The sequence below is a fragment of the Abrus precatorius genome, unplaced genomic scaffold (genome assembly GCF_003935025.1).
Source record: "Abrus precatorius isolate BTA unplaced genomic scaffold, Abrus_2018 Scaffold3, whole genome shotgun sequence".
Lineage (NCBI taxonomy): Eukaryota > Viridiplantae > Streptophyta > Magnoliopsida > Fabales > Fabaceae > Abrus > Abrus precatorius.
In genome coordinates, this window is record NW_020874373.1 from 17,009,580 (window position 1) to 17,029,347 (window position 19,768).

At 32.1% G+C, this 19,768-nt stretch overlaps 2 protein-coding genes across 2 annotated transcripts; one reads left to right on the top strand and one right to left on the bottom strand.

Moving 5' to 3' along the window:
- Window positions 1-343: 343 nt before the first annotated feature.
- LOC113861418 (mitochondrial phosphate carrier protein 3, mitochondrial-like) lies at window positions 344-3,820 on the top strand. Its single transcript, XM_027494220.1, has 6 exons — window positions 344-793; window positions 1,373-1,734; window positions 1,864-1,907; window positions 2,792-3,006; window positions 3,101-3,225; window positions 3,326-3,820. The coding sequence occupies exons 1-6, from the start codon at window positions 485-487 to the stop codon at window positions 3,393-3,395; spliced, it is 1,125 nt and encodes a 374-aa protein (XP_027350021.1). The 5' UTR covers window positions 344-484; the 3' UTR covers window positions 3,396-3,820.
- A 10,129-nt stretch (window positions 3,821-13,949) lies between these two features.
- On the bottom strand, window positions 13,950-18,753 carry LOC113863346 (V-type proton ATPase subunit C-like). The gene is made up of 11 exons (XM_027496902.1): window positions 18,615-18,753; window positions 18,457-18,525; window positions 18,243-18,370; window positions 18,054-18,153; window positions 16,579-16,646; window positions 16,355-16,496; window positions 16,082-16,198; window positions 15,747-15,872; window positions 15,297-15,380; window positions 15,117-15,196; window positions 13,950-14,156 (listed from the first exon to the last, which is right to left on the bottom strand). Exons 1-11 carry the CDS (start codon window positions 18,726-18,728, stop codon window positions 14,054-14,056), a joined length of 1,131 nt encoding a protein of 376 aa, XP_027352703.1. The 5' UTR covers window positions 18,729-18,753; the 3' UTR covers window positions 13,950-14,053.
- Between the last annotated feature and the right edge of the window lie 1,015 nt (window positions 18,754-19,768).

Genomic DNA, 19,768 nt, shown 5'->3' on the forward strand with positions numbered 1-19,768 from the left:
TTTTATGTACCAATTAGAGGTTTTAGACACTTTTCAAAAATGGATCACGAACTCTATTCTGACCGATACAAATTTTGTTAGAAGTTAAACTGTTATTAATTATTTTAAAAACGGAAGCATCAAATGTACATCTCATAGAAGGAGTAGTTGCGAATGTAAAAACTAAAGAGGGGTGGCTACAGACCGAAATACAAGTTGAATTTCAGATTTGACTCGTCATTTTAAAATCGGGGAATGGTGTTCCCCAGTGTCAAGACGGTAATTAGGAGAAGTTAGAGGGGCATTTTGTGCGCAATACATTTGGCAACAGCAATATAAAGTAACCCGCGAGATGCAGCCACCCTACGCTTGGCTTTTGGCAGCGAAGCATTGGGGGAGAGAGTAGAGACACTAAACCTTCTCTCTCGCTTTCCTTTGACGCTTCGGACACACTTTGTCTTCTTCTTCAAACCCTTTCAACCTTTCTTTCTGTCTCATTGACCTAATGGCACTCCCCGACTCTTCTCGCCGCAACTCTCTCATCCCTACCTTCCTCTACTCTTCCTCTCCCAAAACCCTACCGCTTCACCGCATGCTCAGTTCCCCCGCTGCCTCCGCCGCCGTCGACTCTCCGTCGTCGCCGTCCGTCGGATCGCGTGGGAGCGGCATCATGATTCGCTCTCCCAGCGAGTCTCGCAAGATCGAGATGTACTCGCCTGCCTTCTACGCCGCCTGCACCGCCGGTGGAATCCTTAGCTGTGGTCTCACTCACATGGCCGTCACTCCTCTTGACTTGGTCAAGTGTAATATGCAGGTCCTTCTCTCTCTCTCTCTCTCTCTCTCCATCGCTGGATCTGGATTATTGTGCTCTGATTTGACTCTGTTTTGCTCGATTGTGCTGTATCTGATAGCATTTGGCTTTTTAATGTGGTTGTTAACATTAGATCTGCGATTTCCCTTGATGTTTTTCTTTCTGATTTTAGGTTGTGGTTTCGTGTTTTGTTAATTAGATCTGTTGAGAGCGTGGTGGTTATGTTTAGTTGAAGGATTGCTTGCATCGTATATCGTGAGATTTCTTTTTTCTAGTTCGATTTTGTTTTCTGTTTATGTGATTTCTAGTTTCGGATGTGCGCTGTTTTCGTCCTTTTAATTTTGGGGTTTCTAGATTTTATGGTTTTCCCGGTGTTTTACTCCATTTAGGTGCTGACCGTGATTCCCTGATAGCGTACGTGGAAGTTTGTCCATTTTGAAGGGTTGAATTTGTAACGAGCAGTCGTGATTTGTGTTGTAATGTTAATACCTAATGAGTCTGAACTGGAATTTATGTAGTTGGGATTGGTGTGTTATTAGGATTTGTGTTTTAATGTTTGAATTGATTTATTTTTGACTTCAGATTGATCCTGCCAAGTACAAGAGCATCTCGTCTGGTTTTGGTGTTTTGCTTAAGGAGCAGGGATTCAGGGGCTTTTTCCGCGGCTGGGTGCCTACCTTGATTGGTTACAGTGCACAGGGTGCTTGCAAATTTGGATTCTATGAATTCTTTAAGAAGTACTATTCTGATATTGCTGGCCCAGAGTATGCAAGCAAGTACAAGACCTTGATATACCTTGCTGGTTCAGCGTCTGCGGAGGTCATTGCTGATGTTGCACTTTGCCCATTTGAGGCCGTGAAGGTCCGTGTACAAACCCAACCTGGTTTTGCAAGGGGTATGGCTGATGGGTTCCCAAAATTTGTCAAATCTGAAGGAGCTGCAGGGTATGCTTATACATGCTGTTAACTCCTACTTTGTTTTGGTGGATGCTGTGTGAATGTGATTGTATTAAGTTGATCTATGCTTAGAATTAGGATTACGATGTGATCTAATGAAATGTCTTATGATTTCAGGTTGTACAAGGGATTAGTGCCTCTCTGGGGACGACAAATTCCATGTAAGTTGACCATTTTAAATGTTGTAGTTTGCATTAAGTGCCATCTTGCTGAAATGGCTATTTCTTGCGTTGCCAAAGAGGTGTTTTAATCCATACTTCTATTTTTTGAGTGTCATGTTACTTCACATGTCCTTGATTATTGAGCCAGGGTAGAACTTCCCTGTTGCACGCTTGCACTTCATTTCACATTTGAAAACTGAATATTCTTGTTTGTTAATCTGCTTTGAAGTTAAAATTTATTATTTAGTATTAATAACAGTTTCCTATTTACCGAAGTATGACTATGATGATGAATTGATTAGTTGGGTTTTAGATAATTCCTTAAAACTGTTGTTCAAAAGCTTGCCAAGGATGTAATTTATTCCATTCCTTATGCTGTCTTTGTACAAAATTTTCTGGTGATCTGATTGTGTTTTTCCTTGATCAATTCCTTTGTATAATTGCTGGTAAAATGCCCTCTATTTGGTGAGAAATAGTTGTTGTTTATAGCAGATTTTGTATGCATTCGATTGTAAAAGACTGATTATTGATATTATATTATTATTTTGAAAATGCGTTACTGGTTCTCAGCTCTTTGATGTTGTAAACTAAGCAAAGCATGGTTAGTTATGAATTGTGTTTCATATATAGTTTTTCTTGTCACATTTATGCCACCTTTATCTCTTTATGGAATTAGTACTTTTGTTATGCCCCCTCTATTCAGTTAAAAAATTGTAATTTTTGTTTGTTGAGAAATGATGGAACTCTTTGTTGTGAATATTGGTGAAGTTTGATGCTCTGTTATATTAATTTGAGCTTTGTTTCATTTATTTCATGTGGAATGTAAAAGGTCCTGACACCTGATAATGAGACCTGTCGAATATAAAAAATTTTCTTTCTTGCAGACACAATGATGAAGTTTGCTTCTTTTGAGACCATTGTTGAGCTGATCTATAAGCATGCCATCCCTACACCAAAGAATGACTGCAGCAAAAGTCTGCAACTTGGTGTCAGTTTTGCTGGTGGATATATTGCTGGTGTATTTTGTGCTATTGTGTCTCATCCTGCTGATAATCTCGTCTCTTTCCTGAACAATGCCAAAGGAGCTACTGTTGGTGATGTGAGTGTCAAACTTGGTGTATATTCTGTGTAATTATTTTGTATTATGCCTGTTTTTGACAAGTTTCTTTGATGTTATCTGCCATATAATGCAGGCGGTGAAGAAGCTTGGTTTGTGGGGTCTCTTTACCCGTGGTCTGCCCCTCCGTATTGTTATGATTGGAACTCTTACTGGAGCCCAGTGGGGGATATATGATGCATTCAAAGTTTTTGTGGGACTGTAAGTTTATACAATTGCTAGTCTATGTTAGGGTTCCTTGCTTTCATTTATATCATGTTCTTCAATAGGTTGTGTTAATGACTTTTTGTTTGCTTCCCAGGCCAACCACTGGTGGTCCTGCACCTGCAGCTCCTCCTGCTCCTGCTCCTACTGAGCTAGCAAAGGCATAGAATGTCCAATGATAACACACTCGATAGTTTGTTTAAGAAATCTAGAAAGCCAGTGAATAGGGACCATAAATAAACAGAGAACTGCTGAAGTTGCTTGAGTGGAACTCAAGCTTGGTTGGATATTCTTTTCAAGTTCGGACATTGTTTCCTTTTTTTTTTTTTCTTCCTTGTATTTGAGTATTTTAAATTTTTGGGAGGATGGTTTTGCTTGCATCCTTCCTGTTCCTGAAAACTTGTAGGTAGGAATGATATAATTTTGCATGTTAGGGTCACTACATGCCGCTGTCAAACGGGAATACACATGTTTTCTTGTCTATGCATAAGCATGGACGCATATGCAAATTCCTTGATTGAGATCAATTTTACTCCAAATTTACTTGACTATTTCTCTTGAAAAAAGATATTTATTTTAAATTATGATTATTATGATGCTTTCATCTACTGTAATTCCATGTCTGATACCACTCCCGATGGTTACACCAACTATTGTACCTTCATCGTTTGACTAGCTGTGGGTTAGCAAATTGGTTGGGATTTGCTAGGTAACTACTTTTAAGTACATGTTTGGTTTCATGTTCGATTAGACCTGGATTAAGTTTAATGAAATGCTATTTGTTGTAGTTTTTGTAATGAATTTACGCATAGGGTTTTATAACGTGAAACCAAACTCAAATTAACTGCGGTGGTCAAAACCCTCGTGTTTTGTTACGTTATTGAAAATGAATTGGTCAGTATTAATAATTGTTAATAGAGTCATGGCTCTCTCCAGCAGCTATGCAGCGTCAAGCTCAACTGTAAATCAATTTGTCATGCCGTCCCTTTGCAACAATAGATCGAGTAAATGAAAATTTTCACATTGTCCAGCTATCTCATTTACAAGAAGAATAGATCATGAAATCAATAAAGGCATTATTTCCTGCTACTCACATGAACCATCAAAAATTGAATGAAAGAGATGTAAATGGTTACAAACCTTTATAGTTGAATAAGCAATTATTGACTTTACTTGAAACATATCCTATAACAAAGAATTATAATACAAATCTTTTTTAATATAATTTCATACATAGAAACCCACATAATTAGGTACGTAAACAAAAATTGTAAAACTGAACAAGTAGTCCAATAAAAGAAAAATCATTAAACAACAAAAATTGATTAACTTGATATATTAAAAAACCCGAATAATACCGGATATGCGACAAGTTCCACAACTCCTTCTAGGTTTTTAGTTTTCCCCTTTCAGGCTTACAACTTACACAGTTACACTTACCTCCACACCAGAAGAGCTACTAGTCTGAAAGGTGTTCCATCAAGCCTAAAAGAGGAATTATATTAAAAATTTATATTTTACAAAACCCTAAGGCATAAAACAACCCTAAAAAGTAAAAAATATAATTTTGCAGTTGCATAACTTCCCTTTTTTTTTTTTATCATAATTTCCTTCTTTGAACCTTTCAAAATTGTAAAACAAAATAAACATTACAAATATTACACAAAAATTGGAAAAAAGAAGAAGAAGAAAGTAAACCCTAAGCTAAAAAAAACCTATGAAGTACCGACGCTTCAAGCGGTAGAAGAGTCCAGGTGTCAGACACGGATACGACACCGACACTCATAGACACTACAGTGACACAAGTTCAACACTTTTTATAAGTGTCCAAAAATTAAAATATTTTTTTGACTGTGACACGGCACAGACACAGTTGGAGACGGAAGATACGACTTCAAATCGGCTCATTCCAAAAAAAAAAAAAATCAAAATAAAAAGTTAAAAGTTGAAAAAGTTAAAAAATCTTTAAAACTCTTACTTTTTTTTTTCTATTCCTTCTTCAGCACGTCTTACTTTTTTTTTATTCCTTCTTCAGCATGTTTGCTTCCTATTCTGTGTTGGGTCTCTCTGCAGTCTGCACATTCTTCTCATCTTGTTGCCCGTTCAAGTGTTTTCATCACTTCGTCATTCTTTTTCTGGGTAATATTAATGTCAGGCCAGCATATTTATAAATAAATTATTCCTATTAAGTCATGTTACATATATTTGGACAGTATGAAATTCTATATGCTGGATTGTGAATGGGTAAGCTGTGCAGTTACTGGATGAAAGTTTTGAATTGTAGTACCGTTTAGTTGATCGTTAAGTAAGACTAATAGTGAAAGTTTCGATTGGATATCAAGTACTTTATATAAGCATTACTCTTTTTAAATGGTGTTATTGAAGGTGATTAGCAGTGTGGGTTAAGGATTGAATGTTAAGTATGTTGTGCAAGCGAGACTGAGTTGTGCAAAATTGAGCTTTTCGGAGTGTTCTCGCTCAAGCGAGGCAAGATGAGGCCTCTCCAACTGTCCCCTCGCCTAGGCGAGAAGGGATCTCGCTCAGGCAAGAGGCAACCTCGCTTAGGCAAGGAGTAACAAGAAAACTAGACAGCTCTTTGGACCTGATCTCGCTCAAGTGAGGTGTTCCTCGCTCAAGTGAGAATTTCAGAAATCTGGGAGGTTTCACTGTCTGATTTTCTCGCCTAGGAAAGAGTGAACTCGCCCAGGTGAGAAAGGAGCTCGCTTAAGCGAGTGTACATAGATCTGAGGGGTATTTAAGGAGCCTCAGCACTAGAAACGTTCATTTTCTCACCAGACAACTTTTCTCTTTCATTTTCTCTCGTTCTCTCACTTTTTTCCTTAGAGAAAACCTTCTTGAAGCCGAATTCTTTCCCGATCAATGTGAGATCGTATATCTCATCAAGATCTAGGTGAGTTTTCAGAGCTCATTTTCTGATTTTTACCTTGATTCCTTCTCTTTCTTTCTTGAGAAACTTATACTATGTCGTTTTGAGTAGATATGAACCATTCGAGTCGTATCTCATACTCAAATGCTTGATCTATCTTCTTGAGATTCACTAGAAGCAAGACCTTGGAACTCGTTCCAGGTAAGGGGAGCTTGTCTGAGCCGATTTATTTGTTTAATAATTATAGAGTTAATTGTGAACTTAATTCTGTTATAGTCGAGAATAAGTCGTTGAATGGTCAGATTCTAGGTTAAAACCCAGAGTAGTATAGTTGAGTAGATTTCTCTGTTGCTTAACTAAGCTGATTTGGTTCATACGATAAATAATCTTGTATTAGTTGAGGATCAGTTGTTGTATCAACAAGATTTAGGGTAAAACCTAAAGTATGTATGGTTGAGCATATTTCTCTGCTGTATGATAATTGTTTGGAAAGCTGTGATAGAACATGATGTGCTGCAATGCTGTGTTATATATGCTGAGGATGTTAAAATACGCATAAATACTTAAATAATGTTTTAAGCGGCTTAGTTTCATTATGTAATATGTACTGGAATGTTTAATTAAAATGCGAAATGCTTAGTTTTGTTGTGAATATATGTATTATTGTGATATTGTATGTATTATTATGATATTGTATGTATTATTGTGATATTGAAGCTGGATGAAAGTGTATGCATTGCTGTATTGATGAGACTGAGAATAAAATTGCTGTGCTTTAATATGATGATTTAGCTGTGCTGCATCAGATTCATCTTTATCATCCTAGAGCTGCCTAGGATATTAAGTTGTACTTGTCTGGATCCAAATACTAGGATAGGTCATTTCTAGACCGAAATAGTTCCTCTGGATTACTTAGGCTGTGAAATCAGATGCAAACTAAATTGCTGCACTTGCATTAGATGGGCTGGAAATGGGCTGAACATTCTGTATAAATTGATTGAAGTTGTTGTACTGACTGTTGTGAATTATATGAATTATACCAATGTTCTAATATTTTTATATTCCATAATTATGATTCTTATTTATATAAGTTCACCCTTGCGCTTGTTTGTGTTGTTATGTGTGTTGCAATGATCGTATGATGGTACGTGAGCAAGGGTGACAGGTGGAGTGTCCAATTTACTTACTGGAGAGTTTGGCTAAAGAGTAGTTCATGCCGAAGAATTTAGGGATATGTAGTTTAATTTTTTTTAGTAGTCTAAGTTTTAGTGTGAACCTAAGCCACTTGACTACAGACTTAATATTTTGATTTGGAGTAACTGTTGTAATGATGTATATACACTTATATCATCTTTGTATTATATGAAAATGTCTTCAGAGTTTTGTTAGTCTGTGGATTTGAACGTTAAGTCAAAATTTCTTTTAAAGACTATACTAATCGTAATATACTTGTACTATCTTGTTAATGATATTTATATTAGAAACAGTTAAGTATGATATCATTGATCCTTTATAAAAAAAAGGGTTGTGACAATTAATCCTTTTCATTTTTACTGGTAAAGTTTTTTATTTTTCTATTCATTTTTATTTCATTTTCTTATTTTTATTTAGTGTTTCCATTTCCTGTTTATATTTCTATTTTTTTTCTTTTTCTTTTTCTTTTATAAGGTTTATATTTATGTTCTGCTGTTTCATTTTTCTGATTTTTATTTTGTGTTTCTTTTTCTGTTTCTGTTTGTATTTCGGGGTTGATATTTGTGTTTCCTTGTTTTTGCTTCTATTATGCTATCAATCTTTTTTTTTTCTTGTCATTTTGTATTTCTTTTTTTTTTGTTTCCTTGTTTTTGCATGGAAGAATAATTATAATAATAATATAAAAGATATGACAATATGGTCGACTATTAAAATTTAAAAGTTTGTTTGCATGGAAAAATAATTATAATAATAATAGATAAGTTTGTTCTCCTAAAATTTTATTATTAAGATTATGTTTTCCTATGTGTTTATTATTTGAAAATTTGGAAGTGTTGTCAAGACCAACAATTTTTTTTAAGTCTTATTTTTGCAAGTTGTGGTTGCAGATGTCTTGCTATATAGTCACTCATTTTTTTAAATTTTGTAAAAATGAGTACTTCTAGTGAACCCTTACAAGAAGATGACACTAAACTCCTATGAAATTATGTTACAAAAACAAAAAGTGTGGGTGTAGGTGGTGGAAATTATGAAGCCAAATGTCATATTTGTGACCTAACTTTCAATGGATTTTATACTAGAGTAAATGCACATTTGTTAAAGATCACATGAAAAGGAGTTAGAAGTTGTCAAAAGGTTACACTCTCAAAACTTGTTAATTTAAAAAAGATAGACAATGAGGCTATATTGAAGATAGAAAAGTCAAACAAAATTTGTCCCTTTACCTCTAGTTTCTAATGAATCACTCTTGGACACCAATGATAGTGTTGATCTCAAAAAGAGGAAAACATCTGGACTATTAGAAAAATCTTTCAATATACAAGCTAGAGAGGCATTAGATTATGAAATTGTTAGGATGTTTTATTCATCAAAATTGCCTTTTCATTTAGCAAGAAATCATCATTATAGGAGAGCTTTTTCTTTTGCTGCCAATAATTATATAAGTGGATATCAACCTCTGGGCTATAATAAGTTGAGAACAAGCTTGCTCCAAAATGAAAGAAACCATGTAGAGAGGCTATTAGAGCCAATAAAAAATATACAGAGTCGGGTGTGAGCATTATTAGTGATAATAGATAGAGTGATTCCCAAAGAAGGTCTCTTATTAATTTTATGGCTGTAACAGAGAGTGGACCCATGTTTATAAAGGCTATAGAATACTCATATGAGATTAAAGATAAAGATTTTATAGCTAAACAAATGGGAGATGCAATTATGGAGGTTGGGCTCTTAAATGTTGTGCAAATTGTGATTGATAAAGCACATATATGTAAGGCAGCAAGTTTAATGATTGAGGCTGATTTTTCTTCTTTTATTGGACTCCTTGTGTTGTACACACTCTTAGTAAACCCCAACAAAGGTGCCTGTTGGAAAGATAAGAGTGCCATCCTTATTCCGATAGGGAAGAAAGGGTTTCTTTATACTCTTAGGGCATTCAACATAAGCTTCAATGTACCCAAACATGCTATCTAATGGAATGGTATCTAAATCAGAATGCCAGACCGGTATACCCCCAGGCATTGGGAATTCCTTCATAACAAAAGGATAGAGAGAGTTAACATCCTAAATCTTGTTTTGAAAAGTATATGTGCAGCTAAGAATACATAAAAAAACAATGTTGCTTATCAAGAATGTTCTTGGATCACTATAGTAGCGGAAGATGTTGTGTTCATAAAAAACTTTATCATGGGTCATACTATGAGTTTGTCCAATTTCAATTCATTCAACTTATTGAAATTGCTTTTGGTTACTCCAACAAAATTTGCCTCTGCTATAGTAATGTTTAAGAGATTTAAGCAATTGAAGAAAGGACTCCAAGAGATGGTTATTAGTGATGAATAGTCTTCTTACAAGAAAGATGATGTTGAAAAAACTAAATTTGTGAAAGATACATTATTGGATGATGTTTGGTGGGATAAGGTTGATTATATACTATCTTTCATCAGTCCCATTTATGATGTTCTTAGAAAAACGGATACGGAAGTTTCATCTCTCTATTTAGGGTATGAAATATGGGACTCAATGATTAAAAAGGTAAGGAAAGTCATATATTGATATGAAAGAAAAGCAGAAAGTGAAGAATCAAGCTTTTATAATGTTGTGCACTCAATATTAATTGAACTTTGGACAAAAAGTAGCACACCTCTCCATTGTTTAGCTCATTCTTTAAATCCAAGGTAATAAATTATATTTCTAAATAATATTTTCAATAATTAAAATTTTTAGTTAAATTTCTATAAGTTATTATAACCACTTTTTTATATTGTAGATATTATAGTTATGAATGGCTAAGTGAAGATTCTAATAAAGTCCTCCACATCAAGATATAGAACTGACTTGTGAAAGAATGAAATGTTTCAAAAGATACTTTGTTGATATGGATGTGAGGAAACAAGTGAATATAGAGTTTGCAAACTTTTTAGACGGGAGAGAAGGTTTTGATGACATTGATTCTTTAAGTGATAGGGGTAAGATGGATGCAAAATCTTGGTGGCTTGTTCATGGTGCTAATGCTCCAATACTTCAAAAGGTTTCCCTTAAACTACTTGGACAAACATGTTTTTCTTCATTTTATGAAAGAAATTAAAGCACTTACTTTTTTATTCATTCTATGAAGAGAAACAAGACGACACCACATAGGATAGAAGATTTAGTATTTGTTCATAATAACCTCCGTCTTCTTTCAAGAAATTCTCTACAATATGATCAAGAGGAAACAAAAATGTGAAACATAGCAGGAGATGCATTTGGATCACTAGATGAGAGTGAAATGTTTGAAGTTGCTAGTTCACTTGATGAATTGGAATTAGAGGTTGTGTTTTTCAATGATGATGATCAAGGAGGTCACAATCCCTAAGAGATTTGATTCATCTTCTTATTTTGAGACTTTCTTTTTGTAAAGAGATAAAGTTTTTACATTGTGAAATGATGCTGCTTAGTGTTTTTTGTTAGGGTATCATATGAAAATTGTAAAGTCTAACAACTTTATCTTAGAGAGGATGAATGAACAAATCTTAATTTTTAATATAAATTTTTTATGTTAATTATATTTAATTTTTATATATATTTATTATAAGCGGTGTCTCGGCGTCTTATATTTTAGACATTAGCCATGTTCCGGTGTCCGTGTCGTGTCATGTGTCCATGTTGAGTCAGTGCTTCATAGCTAAAAACCAAATACAAAATAAAAATCTTACCTTGTAGGCACAGAAAAAATGAGTATAGGACTAAACAAAATTCACGAGCCTCAGAGATAAGAACACGAGTGATGATTAATCACACGCCCAAAAATAATGATTCATTGTTAGGAACATAGGATTAGGGTTAAATACTAAAACACGTCCTCACTTAGATCTCTAAGTTCTTATTTGAGTCTGGTTTTGCCATTGCTGAAACCCACTCTTAATGGTAATGTTAATGAGATTGTTGAGTTTTAACCATGTGACGTTGTTTTGCTCATGCTTTGGGAGTTTAGTACAAATTTTGGGTAATGAGGTGCATACATTACCTTTATTTTTCTTTCTTGAGGCCCTTTCTCTAATCAATGTGTTGTTGCATGGACACGGGTATGGAATAGGATGATGTTGTTGTGGCCCCTTCATTAGCATTGTTGTTGCATGAAGTGTCCCTCATCCTTGATGTCTCTTGATTTCACGCTATCTTTTACTTCAAAAATTACAACTAAAACAAGTGTATATACTATATATAGGACAAATTAAGATTACAATTTTCAACAAAAGAAAAACGAAATCACACTTGCTTTAAAAAAATAAAATTGAACATTCATGCATAAATAGGGAAAGGGTCATAACTTAGTTGAAAGGATGTAAGTTGTATAATATTCAGAAAATAAAATGTAAATTTCTAATCACATTAATTATTCTCATTATAAACTATAAAACAATAATTTTATATGCTATGAAGTTGTACTTGTCAATCATAAATTATCTATTAATAAATAAGTATAATTTTGAAGAAAAAAATGTTATTTCAAATACTTTTTAAATATTTATTTAAAGATATTAATTATAACACATACTAAAAATTTAAAGTATTAACTTTAAAAGGTCAGAGAACTTAAATAATTTCACGAAAATAACTTCTATACTACTTATAATTTTATCATTTTTTATCTATTATTTTTATAATAAAAAATTTATTTGGCTCGATTCTAATCCTAACCTTAACTCATGTAAGTAATGGTGAAAAAGCCCTCTAAGCCAAGGTTTGGTTAGGGCTTTATATGCCACAAAAATTAATTTATTTTTAAAGAATCTAAATATAAAAAAATTTGATATAGATTGTAATAATTATTAGAGTATTTATTAAAAATATTTATTTTATATAATATTTCTATTATATACTTGTAAATCAATAAAATTGCTTAAAAATAAATTAAAATATATATAATATTAAATATTTATAATGATTGTTTTTAAATAATATTAATAAAAATATATTTATTTATTGTTAAATGACTTTGCATATTTCTCTAATTTTTATCTATATTATTCATAATTATTAAATAATTATAATGATTTTTATATAATTTTATAAATAATTTTTAAAATATTATTTGAATATTAACTATAATTTTTTTCATATTATCAATTTTTTATATTATTATTTTTCTTAATTTACTTTTATAAAATTATAAAAAGTATTAAAGATTTTAGTTTATTTTTATGAAGATCATATTTTATTTGTTACATCTTATATATAATAAATAAAGTTACAGTAAACACATAAAATTCAAAAAAAAAAATGACAGTGACAAAATTTGTTAATAAGTTAAATGTAAGTTATTATGTTAAAAAAAATAAAAATAAATATTCTCATCATAAAAATTATAAAATATAATACTTTATATTACAAGATTCATGGATGTGGAAAAGTAACATGTGGACATAGTAAAAATTAATGTATGTTTGCAAATTTAACTTTTGACACATATGAATTTAATATAATTTATATTTAAATTAAAAAACTTCTGTTTTCAAATTTTTATCTTAATAAAAAATTTGTTATAAAATTTAATATAAAATTTTAAATTCAATGCAATATTATATATATAATTTTATTTACTTCATTAATTTATTATTTTAAATCAACAAATATACATAAAATTGTTTACACTATAATATTAATATAATATAGAAAAATATTACTAATACGATAAATTAAAATATATTTATATATTACATATAAATTAAAAAATTAACTAATAATTTAATTTTTTATTTATACTTTTATTTGTTGATTTATATAAATATTTACTAATTATTAAATTTCAAATACATATTAATAACTATATTTTTAATAAAAAATCTATCTATATTTATAGATCTATATAAAATTCATAAAAAAATAATTATTTTTGATTTTATATATTTATATTAAAAGTAAATACCATGTATAAACCTAAACTATAATAAATCCATAATTATTAAAAGTTATTAAAGAATATCAAAATATATTAAAATTGATTAAATTTATTAAAAAAATTATTAAATAGTATTTTATTATTTAATTATTGTTTAGTTTAAAATATTTATTACTAATTTTTAATTAAAATAATAAATTATCAACTTACTATATTAAATTTAATTAAAAAAATAAACAAATACAAAAATTAAATTAAATTAAATTTTATAATATTTTTTAATGTAACTATATTTAATATTATTTTTATGATAAAATTTTAATATATTAAATCAATAATTTTTTTATTTTTAAAAATTTTTATATTTAAAAAATAATTTTTAATTTATTTAAATAAAATAATTTAATAAATATTATAAATAAATAAATAATATAATAGTTATTAATTATTTTTTAAAATAAATGAGACCTCACCCATTATTTTCTTTATATTGAAACCTGCTGGCAAGATAAACCCACTATCTATTAGGACTTCACAAAAATGAGACTATATAAAGAGATAAGTGAGGTAAGACTTTCAGCTTTAACTCATTTCAACAGCTAGTAGTAAAAAAGATTTCATTGGAAGTATACAATTTATTAAAATTTCAGCTAATGGTCAATTCTGACACCAGATGCTGCCCTTAAAATTTATTAGACCCTCTTGAAACATTATTTGCTTTAATTATATATATAAATAACAAAGAATGAAATATGATCGTAATGTACAATATCTCCAAATCCTGTTTGCATCGGCATTATTTCTGTCCAAAGGAGCCCTTAGCGGACTAAAAATTAAGAGAAGGGACCTGTTTCTGAGAGCGCTCAAGCAAGATTGACAGTGAAAGAAACGTAAGGGTGGGCGTCAGCATCGCCTGCTAGGCCAGCTAGCCCAGCACCTACTTCATCCTCCATCTTCCAGTATCCACTGCACGCAAATATTAAGGTACAATATGAGTATGTAAAATAGTCACATATTAAAAGGCAAAAAGTAAGATACATTAAACAAACAAGCACTGTCTGTGTGTACAGAAATATTTGAGGAAGGCAAGTTCAGCAAAAGCATGATACAGGGTCAGAAGTCCCCGAATTGAATTTTTGAGCAGAGGTAATCAGAATATACAACACATTTAATAAGGAATAAATCTTGACAGTTAAATCAGTAATAAGAGTAGTTAAAGATTTCAAGTTATGTAACTTTAAGATAGACATGTGGCCTCCAAATGATCTTTTAATGAAATCATGAACCATTTAAAGCCACACAACTTGATATTTTAATCTTAACTATTCATATCAACATTGATCAAAATCCACTCCTCTTATTCCTCGCATAAGACTCGCATAAGATTGACTTTCTCAACAGAATCACTCATACCCTGCCTCATGTACACACAGAGAGACTCACTAAGACAATGGAAAAGAAATTGCCATTCTTTGTCCCATAATTAGAACGATGAAATATCTAATTCATTAGGAAACTCAAGGTTTTCTACCATCTCAATCAATTATTTTCCCCTTTTTTATATATATCTAGAGAATCCAGAGATAATAGGAGTTTGAGATTTTCAAATAACTATCTACAAAGAGACTATTATTGGGTTATGTCATTTTGAGTTAGAATTGTATACAATAAGTAAAGCACATACAAATTTATGTTCTGTATCCTACAAGTCTTTCATCTAGCTGTAAAGACTAAAGAGTGTCAACATCAATGAAAAACACCTAATGAAAAACACCAAATATATTCTCTTTTCCTTAACGTAAAAGTGTGAAACCTGTTTGGAGTTTTAAGTTTTTTAAAGAATTATAAAAATAGGTTGGATGAAACTTGCAGGTGAAGTATGAAGTATTATACATGGTACATTTGCTTTATTAATAAGCCACTTGCCTGTTTATGCTATCACTCAACCCTTCAAGGATAGAACGTACTTTCTTCTCAGATTTTACAGAAGGAGCTAAAACACATGCCTGGAATCAACACAAGACCCAATGGTCAGTAATAAATATTTCAAAAAAGGGAGGCACAGGTGATAAGACTGAACTTTGATTTTAGAAGGGCATATATTACCAAGAAAGACGGGGGCAAACCATATCGCAGAATGCTCTCAGCAAACAAACGCACAGCACAAAAGTGCATCCAGGAACTGAAAACCTTCAGAAAAATATGAAGTAAAAAGTAAAGAGCAAGATTGCAAGAAGAATCATGGTATTTTAGGATAATAAGGCAAGAATAAGTGTTAAGTGATAAAGGGTGAGAAAATTAAAATTTTAAGGGCAATAAATGCTACTAAATTTTATCATAGAAACTAAGTACCACTCTGCAATGCCAGTCTCAGATAGGCTAGTCTAGAAACAGACATAATGTTAAAAGAAATCCAGCTTGAAAATTGTCAGCTATAACTAAACATAATTGTTTCTATAATCTCATTGGTTTTCTAACACTACCAGTAAATTCATCCTTATAATATTATAAGGTATTTCTATAAATTAAATGAAGTAATACATAAATGAATAATACCTCTCCATAACTGGTGTAGCACCATTGCAACAGAGAAGCCCTCAAACTTTCCTGATCTTGCATCAATTTATCTAATTCCTGCTTTCGGCTCTCGTGTGTTTCGGGATTGTATTCAAAGTCACGAATCTGAAAACAATGACATAAAATTCCATTAAACACCTTTCATCAGTTCATGAATTGATACTAACTCACACGTGGCATTAGATGCCTTGTGCATTACTCCATCCCACAACTTTCCATTAAAATGTTCCAGGATTAAAATCCTAGAAAGAATACAAATATTACTAATATTAACAAACTAAAGACAATATATGCACATTAAGAAAAATACTTACTTGGAACCCTTTTTCACGTGCACTAGTTCTAAAATTATCCGCAACACGACTGAAGAGTGTTACAGTATAAAGAGCATATTCGTTATCCTCATACAACTTCTTAGATGACCTGGGGACCTAAAATAATTATCCTAATCATAATCAGAATTATTCAATAGGGTCAAAAACATTAAACTATTTAAATGAATTACAGGGACTGTGCATTTTTCAATTAAGATCCATAGACAATTCCTATGTAAGAATTCAAATTTGGGTGAATGTGGTATTTCTTACCACATAGCTTGTCAATGTTTCGTAGCTTGAGAGCCAATCCTTCTGTGAATACTTGGAAACAATGGCAAGGAGGGTAGTTAAATGTTCTGAAATTATAATGTCCTCAGGTTTTACCAAATTGGAAAGATCACGAACTGCTAAGCTGAAATAGTCAAGTAGATCAGCTAAGAAATAGAATACAATATAATTGAAAACTACATCAGTCATAAACAACATCCATACACCTTCCAGTTTGCTTTCGGTTGATAGCATTAAGCTGACCACGGACATTGTTATACTCAGAAACACGAACCTGGCATGAAAAGACAGTTTCAAGTGGCAAACAGTAAATTTAATCTACAACGTGCAAAATAAACAGAGATGTTGTTCCTTAGTATATTCCTCAGAAAACAGAACAATTCAAAATTGCGGGCAAGGAAAAACAATTTTAGTGGTATCTCGCATTCATGGCTAAGGTGGATCATAATAAATTGTCATGTAACTTAAGGAAGTCTAATGAAGTCCTTCAAAAGTGAGAGACCAAGCTGAAACTAATATCACAGATGAGGATCAAAACAGTAAAATCCATAGGATAAAGTGGCCCATGGTATTTGCAAATTGGGACCCACAAAACAAAAAAGCATCCCTCTTTATCTTCTTCTGGCTGAATTTATTAATGAGTGTTCTGCATAATCTTGGACAAACTAAGGTCCACTAACTATAAGTCGCACAAAATATAAAGGGGTCTCTAACCCTAATAGAGCCATCAAGGAGCATGATAGCATGAGAACAAGGTCCATCCTTCTATGACTCTGCAAGGTATAACAGAGAGAAGTTGCATCTTTTTTGTTTTATATGACGATGAACCATCATCATAAGTGTGATCTTATTCCATTTTCTCATATCATATGACTACAAAACCATTCTTAGATTAAGTTCAACTATTGCCAAACTGATCTCCATTGATAATTTGATATTGTAACTACAGAGGTCACCCAATCAGATGTCAAAATTGAAGTCAAAATCCTATTAGCATATTCATCTAAACAGAACATACAACTGATTCAAATGCTTGAATTTGGCCCATCTAAAAGTGTGGGTTCACTTTGGGAAGAAAAGTGAGGAATCTCAAGTATGAATGATAAAATAATAGGGATAGATTCTAACAAATCTATAATTTGTTAAGAATGTCCATTTATTTTATCCAAATCATATCAATTGTTGACTCATCAATGATTCAGAACCCTCACTTTTCCTTCTAATGTGAACCCCTCCAAATTCAATTTAGACGGGTTAAATTTGCTCTGTTTCAACATCAATTTTAAATTTAAGGATGTAGCATCTATCCTCCCCTCCCCTCAAGCCCAAAAACAAATAAGTAGAAGAAAAAAACAAGTCTCCACTGACTGAATTATCAATTCCACATCACTTAATTACAAGCTTGCAAAAGACACACTATTAACTAACATATACGCGGGCATCGATCACAAAGCCTAACTAACGAAAAAGTAAATGATTTGCACTAGGACATGCTAGTTAATATTGTGCCACTATTAAAGGAATGATTTAGTTGGCATCTCACAATAAAGGAACAATATAGCACTACAGAGGCAAGGAAGGACAAAAAAGTTATCAATCACATGCTACAACAACTCATCTCCTAATTCCTAAATCTAACAGACAGCTGCAACAACAAAGTGACAAGAAAAAGAAAGAAAACCTTGAGATCATCCTCAATCTTTGCGACTTGACTATGAATACCATCCACGATCTCCTTCAAAGGCGACATTGTCGGGTACTTAGCTTCATCCCAAACAAACCTAGATCCACCAAAGAAACAAAAAACAAACGCGACTCAAACAACAACATACACAGATCACAGATTCGAAACGTTGAACGAAAACGGAACCTGGTCAAGTAGGAATCAACAGGCACTCCATCCACGGTGAGACCGCCGCTCTCCACGCCTGAAACTCTCTCAAGTTCCTCAATCTGACGCCGGATTTTGTGAGTCACTCCTTCGACGAAGTTGTTGGACTGCACGCATTGTCAGCCTCGCAATTCAATGACAGAGAAAAAGAAGGTAAATGGAGAAGCAGAAGAAGAGATTGGTGAGAAATCACCTTGGCGAGGTCGTCGCTGAGAGAGAGGAGAGAGTCTAGGGTTCCAACGCGGAGGTTGGGGATGTTGAACTGCGATATCAGAGATGAGGGAGCGAATTGAGAAACAGAAGAAATGAGAGAGAGAGAGAGAGAGAGGGAGAGAGAAAGAGAGAGGTTACTCTGTAGAGAGGAGTGTCGAAGGAATGGTTGGAGATTTGTTGCTGCAATTGGTTCCATAGAGTGGATGCAGAGTTGTGGACGGGAAGAGACACTGCCCAGTACCTGCTCGCCATTCTCTTGCTCTTCCTGCTTCAGATCACAGTCCAAGCTAAACAAATACCAAATCCCAGAGTTGGGATACCATGTTACCATTACCAAACACCCTTTTTACTATTTAATTACTCTTTTTTTTTTTTTACTAAACAAATTAAATAGTCTTCTGATTTTTTTTTTGAAAGTTAATATTTTTTCTTCAATTAAAAAAATTAAAGGTTAATATATATATATATATATATATATTAATTCTTATAATCAATATTCGTTTATAAATTATTTTTATATTTAAAAATTTATATTTTAATTTGTATGAATTTTTTTATTATAGTTTAATTACTTATGTTATAAAATTGTTAACAAAGTATCAAACATAATAAAATACTCATATTAGAATTAAAGTATTATTTTTTAAACATTGAGATTAATTTATAAAAAATAAATTATCGTATTAGTTTTTAAGATAATGAATATTAAATAATTTGATCATTAAATTTTTTAAATAAATATGTTAATCTTCAATTTTATTAAATGTTTAATATTTTAGTATAATTAATAATTTTTATCGTAACATTATTAACTTTTATTGTTAAGTAAAACTCAAAATGTCAAAATGACTTTATTTCACGTGGGGATTAATTTGATTGATATTCATCAGTACTACTAAATTATTTCTCTTTTATTGCCATTGTGTCATTGTTGTCATCGCCTAAAATTTCCTTTTCTTCTTACCCACAAACCTAGAGACTAACTTGTTTGTCACCATCTCTCCCTTCTTTCACCCTTCCATTTGTCACCTCTTTTAAAGCCCTCTTCCCCTTTTCTTCTTCCAGCAACATTATTTTCCCTTTATTGTAGTTCATGAAATTCACAAAACATGTTTGCATCATTGACATTGTCCTTTACTCCTTCTACTCTCAAATTCTCCCTTTTTGTTGTGTTATGGTAACAGTAATAACAATACTAAGTTTTATGGGGTGATGATAACGACAATGAGATTAAGATTGTGGAAGGGATGAAAAATAACTAAATTAAAAAATGAAGGGAAGGAGTTTTGGGT